We start from the raw sequence: 6,521 nt of genomic DNA on the forward strand, positions 1-6,521 counted from the left end.
ATAGTTCATTTTCTGCAGTAACAAATAAAGTTGAATAAGCTATTCCAGTCTATTTCATACTGCTATTGCTTTTATCCATGATTACCAGATAAGGTAGCACTCTGGTTAACATATGTTCTTTTACTTGATATAACTGGATTTTTTTTTTGGCATTGGTGCAGTCTATTTTAGATTATCAGTTTTATCCAGAAGTTGGTAGTGGTTGTAAGCTAGTATGGTTTCTAAGATGTACTTCACAGGGTGGAATTGGATATATCGTTTTGTTTTAGCATATGTATGCTCCCCACTCTTCTGCTTGAGACTATTGTTTACTGTGGCTTAGATGTTTTGATTATATGCGGCATGCAGTTTGGTTTTCAAATGCACACTGATGTAGTCATCATGCGTGGTATTAGTCTATTTCATTTCTAGATTTTTTTTTAAATGGATTGCTTCTCCTTGTAGTTGTGGAGACAATAAGTTGATATTGAAGCTCCATAATGGTATCTATTTATAGAATAGTGGAGATTTTTGTTTTAGTGAGTAATCTGGAGTCTGGTCATCCAAGACTATGAATAATCTATACTTGGAAATCAAACATTGCCAAGGAACTTTAGCACGGTGTGGTATGTGCAGGCAGTGCAGCTGCTGTAGTAAATTCAATTGGACCGTATTTTGTGTCATGTTCGTTTTAGTTATATTTATTGAAGAAAGGTGTGTGCGGATTGCCGCACGACACCTACACTCTGAAGTTCTAGACTCCATGAATTTTCTTCTGAATGTGTGCAATGGTAGCACCACTGATTGATCCGGCAATTCAATTTTAGCTTCACGCCTAGAGTGACCATTAACGATTATTGTCAAGCTTTAGAGATGTGTATTTCTATTGCTTGATGGTGCTGCAATACTCACCTTGTTGTGAAAGGGATCTGTCACCTCTTCTATTTTTTTTGGACAAAATATAAAACTAACAAAAACCATCATTGTTACAAAATTATGAACAACAAATGTGTGTCAATTCTCAACAATCCATGAAGAAAAAAACTATTTCTAAAATAATACAATTTCTGCAGTATACAACATGAAACATGTCTCAAAACTTTGAGATTGCATAGAAGGATCTTCAGACACCAGCTCTAGTAATTGCTTGTTGAATAGCTCCAAGTAGGGTTGAATAGCTCCAAGTAGGGTTGAATGAAACACAATATCTAACGCTCTGCCAACAATGGTGGAATAAAACTGAAATGCTGGAGTGTTTGCTCGAAGATGTGGCCTACTCTCAGCAAATTCCCCTAGAAATGTGGGTGGAATTAGCATTAGTGATTCACTAACAAAGAAAATAGTAGGATTGAATACAAAACTAGGATGGGAAGGAGAATAGTACAAGTCCTGGAATAACACAGAGTGATCTCCAAAATTAAAGATCAAGAACTGCACTGTATTATCTCACAGAAGGGTGATCCAATCATCTAAAGTCCAACTGGGAGCCCCACAGGTCCACTTTCAACAAGTCCACAAGGCAAAACCAATGCATGAAGCCCACCCAAATTAACATTCACCTGCATAAGTCATCATATTTGCACTCGTTAAATGACTACCATGGAAAGTTTTACATCACAAATATGAAAGTGATATAACATAATCTACTTCAGCACAGTCGTTTTGCCAATACATGTCACATGAACTTCCCCTGGGTTCATTTATTGAGCTAGGCTTGCACCCCAATTCATGAGGCATGCAGATGACCATGGACACAACCATTTGCACACCACCATTTGCACACAAAGATCAAAAGAAACAAGAACAAAATGAATAGAAATTTATGTGTCATGTACCCAATACTCATGAAGACATCAGATGAAAAAATACATCTACATATAATTGTATCTCCGCACCACAATCACATGTGTCTTATCCTGTACATATGACATTCAAAAACAATAAAAGTTTTAAATCTGCAGATATGAAAAAAAAATCAAATATTCTGATCTGGAGACATTAGATTCAAACATCACAGGAACCATATTGATATTCGATGCAGTTAAAATTTACCATCCCATTCCATGATGTACCCTTTTGCATTCAAAATCATGAACTAGTAGATGCAATGCACACATGTTTCATCATCACGATCATTTTTCGAACAACTAATTATCAGTATCTTGCACATGAATCAATAAGAACACAAGAAAAATTATATATGAACACTCTAGATCGGTAGAATTGGAAGAAACTATATGAACAATAGCATTTTTACATGAACATGGACTAGATGAATACATTGGAGAGACATTACACATGAGGACAAACACAGAAAGAGAAATGTGCATTTACAAATGAAAATAAAATTGAATAATTGAATACCAACCGGGAGAGAGGAAGAAGACGACGGCGAGCCTCCTAGATGCTGCATGGAGGTCATAAGCTCGATGTGCCTCTTTGCTGCAGCCGCCGACATGCCCTGGCCGATGATCAGTGAGGGGAAGAAATGGAGGGCCACCGCATGCCATGACGCACCCACATCGCCAGCCGATGTGTCGCGCGCCCAGATGGTGGAGAGGGACAACAGGGACGCACAGTTGGGGCCGATGAGGTGGCGTGATAGGACAAGGATGTCGAGGGCAGGCCATGGAATGCGTGTCGAACGAGGATGTCGAGGAAAGGCCATAGAACGAGCGTTGGGTCGCTAGGACCTTATGTCACATGCGAGATCTGGCCGGTGGGGGCTCCTCCATCGACAGATCTAGCAAGGTGAAGACCGGATCTGGCGGGATGCTTGCCATCACTATCGTCCAAACCTTAGCCCAACCGACAAGGGAGAGCGGTTGTGGGCCGCCACCGCCAGCACGGTGGAGGTGGCTGTTGTGGATCGCCATCGCGATGGAGGCAGGCGGGGATCAAGCCTACATCTCTCACGCACGTGTGAGAGAGAGGGGAGACGATGAGAGAGAATGAAGGTATCAAAAGAGAGATGTAAATGATCAGATAGATGTGAGCAACCAAACCTCTTAATAGAGTCTAGCGTGTTATTATGCAGAGCCAAATAAGATCACCCTTCTTACTAGTATTAACACCCTAGGGACTAGAGAGAGAGAAAAATTCAACCTTTTTCCCACAAAATAGCGCATGAATCCCGAAATGCACCGGATAAACTCACGTGGTCAGCTGTCTTTGTGATTTATTGGGGGACGGGGCATGGATTCATGGCAGTGCTGATGATGACAGCCGTATTCGTGTGATGAAACGTATCTGCTCCGTGCGATGTACATGCGGTGGTCCATGCATGGCCTTCCGTGCCAGGCTGGTCTTGGTTTTGGATTGGTTGGGCGGCAGGGTGGCAGTTACGTCCCTCGTGACATCCTGATGCAAATTTATGTTGGGTCGATTTGGATCTTATTCAGATCAAATCGAAATGGGGTGCAGCCCACAATGCTCTATAGAAACAAGAACACGGCAAGAAACATTGGCTCCACGGCTGAATAAAGTATCTCATGGGCTGGGCCTCCTTCCCCAGTTCACAGTTACAGGGAATCGACTCTGAAACATGTTAAAGAATCTGGTTGGTGAAGATGGTACAAAGCAGAGGAATTTCACCACACCAATTGCAGAAAGAAATGTTCACATCCTTGCTGGTGTGAAATCTTGCCCCCTGCTCAGTGTGCAGAAGTTAACAAACTCAGAAAACGAATTCGATGCCGTAAATACAGAACTCGTCGTTGGAGCAGACAATAAAACCATTGTCAAGGTTTCTCCTCATTTTCCCCCCCTCCCGGATCGTACACTCCTCACTCAAGCAGCTGCTACTCAAGCAGCTGCTGCTTGTAGTCTGGATAATTTCACTGAAGTCTTCCTCTCCTTTCCAATCTGAGGAGGTGCCATGAGACGACTGAATAAGCAGAAAAGGTAATGGTATGGTATGTCAGGTGTAACGCAGTAAGCAGCAATGCAATGACTATTAACACAGTAATGAATTTGTCAAACCTTGCTGTCTTGGTTGTTCTTGTCGATGATGCTACTCTAGAAACTTTGCCGTTCGTCATCGCAAGCCTCGCATTATCGCATCGGATGCTATTCAAGGCTGGTTTGGCAACTTGTGTGCATTGTTTCTTCTGAACATATATGGTATACACAGATCAGCACGAGTCTTGCTAATTGATTTGGGGTTGGAAATATTTGGTGACATTAATGCTCACCTGTTTCTCGACAGGTTTGTCTCGTCCCTTTCCATGGGGATATTTGTGTATTCATATTGAACAGTTAGTAACCACAGGGCCGTTGAAATTGCTGGGTATCTGAGAGATGATGAAATAGAACAACTTACCATCACTCTATTTGCATTCTTGAGTACTGCCATGGAGTTGTTCTCGGCAAACGGCTGCTTTCTTTCAGGTTTTGCTTCTTTCAGCACTCCTCTTTCCTAAAGGCGCCAAATGAGAGTAAAGCATGTTAGTAAATTGGTGAAATCCTGCAGAACAATAAGATTTCGAGGGTGTAAAAACTCACTCCAGTCCTTAGCCTAAATGGCCTAGGATTTGTAGTTTTCTTGAGCTTTCCTCCTTGCTCCGGATTCACTTTGTTCTGCATTTTAGCCACCTGCATTTGATCCACGACAGCATATCAGGTTCTTCAGATCCTAACTACAGATAAAAGCAGCATTTTTCAGTGCAATCACTTCACGGTACCTTCAGAGGAACATTCTCGTTGTTCTCCAACTGTGTGTTTTCAGAATGCGAATTGTTCGAAACTTCTTGAATTAGCTGGTCTGCACTCGACAGATTCTCCTTGTTGTCATCAGAATTGTTAACTCGCAGCGTATCCACCTCAACTCTCAAGTCCTGCACCACCACCTTGCTTTCCTGATCGGAGATTGCAATTTCTGTAAGTGAGCTCTCGTCTGCAGCACCGTTATCACAATCAATTCTGTTCCACTCATCAGGTTCAGCATTAGCACACTTGACAGATCGGCCTAAAATTTTCTTCTTGCCATTCGTCCTGGATTCTTGCCCTCTCTTCGCGCTCTTCACCGCCGCGATCTCTTCACCTTTCTTGCAAGTCTTTGGATTCGTCGACTGACACATGTACCTGCTCGGCACTTCCCGGCACGCTAGGTTCAGCTTCCTCAACTTGGAGCAGGCCTCGGACACGGCCTCCTTACTCTTGGGCGTCGGGCCGGCCTCCTTCCTCGGCGTGCTCATGAACAGCGCCTTGATCACCATCCCCTTCCTCGCCGCTGCGACGACCCGCTCCTTCTGGTGCTTCACGCTGAGGAACTGATCCTGCCTCGGCCGGACGGCCTTGCTCCGCGGCGTGGTCAGTGCCTTCTTCCTCGCGCTGGGAACTTCTACCCTCGTCGCCTTGGTCCGGACCGGTGACACTCGCAGGCCGCAGATCCGCCGGGTCCTCGGTTTGGGCTTCGCCGCAGCCTTCTCGTCGGCCTCCATCGCCGTGCTCAGCCTCGCGAACCGGGCCCTCGGAGGCTTCGGAGGCGCAGAGTGCGGGCATTTCAGCATCGAGCTGCAACAAATTACGAAGCGGACATGTGAATCCGAATCGAACAATTCAAAGAACCATCCGGTTGAGGTAAGCAGGGAGCCAGGGAGGATCGCAATAGGAAGCTTGTGATTCGACCGGCACCTCTGGTTTCTCCTGCTGATCGCCTTCTGAAGCCGCACGTTTGGGCTTCTCGCCGCCATGACCTGAGACAAGCAATACACCTTCGATCAATCGATCAGAGTCGCATTGTATTCCACGATGTGGCGATGCAAGAGAGGAAGGGGACGGACCCGCATGAAGAAGCTCCGGTCCAGGGCGTCCGGGTCGACCTGCTCGTGGCTCTGATCGCAACCTGCATCCCGCGCGCGTGCCACGGCACGGATCAGTACGGGTGCCCACAAACCCGCCAACGCCGCGAGAACCGATAAAGGGGTTGCGAGATGGGTCAATTGCTTACCGACGCGGAGGCAGAACCAGGAGGCGTCGTCGGCGGGGCGGGCAGCGTCGGACGCGGCGAGGTCCACGAACTTGGGCGCCTCGATGTCCTCGTAGAAGACGGCGTCGTCGTACTCCTCCTCCTTGTAGTCCGGGAGTCTTGACGGGATCCCCATGCGGTCCTGGATCCTCCACCGGGCCCGGTGCGCGATCGGCTAAGCTCGCGAGAGCGGTGGCGAGGAGGAGATGGTCTGGCTGGGATGGTGGATTGGTAGCGAGTCGGGCGATGGATGAATTTGAGATCGCGGAGGGGAGTGTGAGCGGGTCGGCCTGTTGGGAAACTAGCCGTTGGAGCCGGCGGCGTTGCGTTGGATTGGTGACGGATTTTTTTTTTAAAAAAAATAGAAATGGTTTGTGGTCGGCACATGGCAGCTCCACTAGCGCTGGTAATTAAACAAATGGGTTCCGTACTCGCGTGTTTTGGACTCGATAGGTCTGGGTATTAGACCATCTCTAACTGTATTTTTTTTATTTTGTTCTCTTCTCAATTTCTTTCTCTGTTCTTATTCCTTTTATTTCCTCTTATCTCCAACAGCTTTCTTTCAAGGGGAATC

General features: G+C 45.9%; 1 protein-coding gene across 2 annotated transcripts; it reads right to left on the bottom strand.

The window, feature by feature from the left end:
* Window positions 1-3,256: 3,256 nt before the first annotated feature.
* Window positions 3,257-6,301, bottom strand: LOC133911262 (uncharacterized). Of its 2 annotated transcripts, none has more exons than XM_062353462.1 (9): window positions 5,930-6,301; window positions 5,763-5,824; window positions 5,614-5,675; window positions 4,662-5,493; window positions 4,483-4,572; window positions 4,301-4,396; window positions 4,173-4,199; window positions 3,961-4,088; window positions 3,257-3,843 (listed from the first exon to the last, which is right to left on the bottom strand). In XM_062353462.1, exons 1-9 carry the CDS (start codon window positions 6,081-6,083, stop codon window positions 3,816-3,818), a joined length of 1,479 nt encoding a protein of 492 aa, XP_062209446.1. In that variant the 5' UTR covers window positions 6,084-6,301; the 3' UTR covers window positions 3,257-3,815. The 2 variants fall into 2 exon arrangements, with proteins under 2 accessions (XP_062209446.1, XP_062209445.1); XM_062353461.1 differs by having other exon boundaries at window positions 3,259-3,865; window positions 5,930-6,298.
* Window positions 6,302-6,521: the final 220 nt, after the last annotated feature.

Source organism: Phragmites australis, chromosome 3 (assembly GCF_958298935.1).
Source record: "Phragmites australis chromosome 3, lpPhrAust1.1, whole genome shotgun sequence".
Classification (NCBI taxonomy): Eukaryota; Viridiplantae; Streptophyta; class Magnoliopsida; order Poales; family Poaceae; genus Phragmites; species Phragmites australis.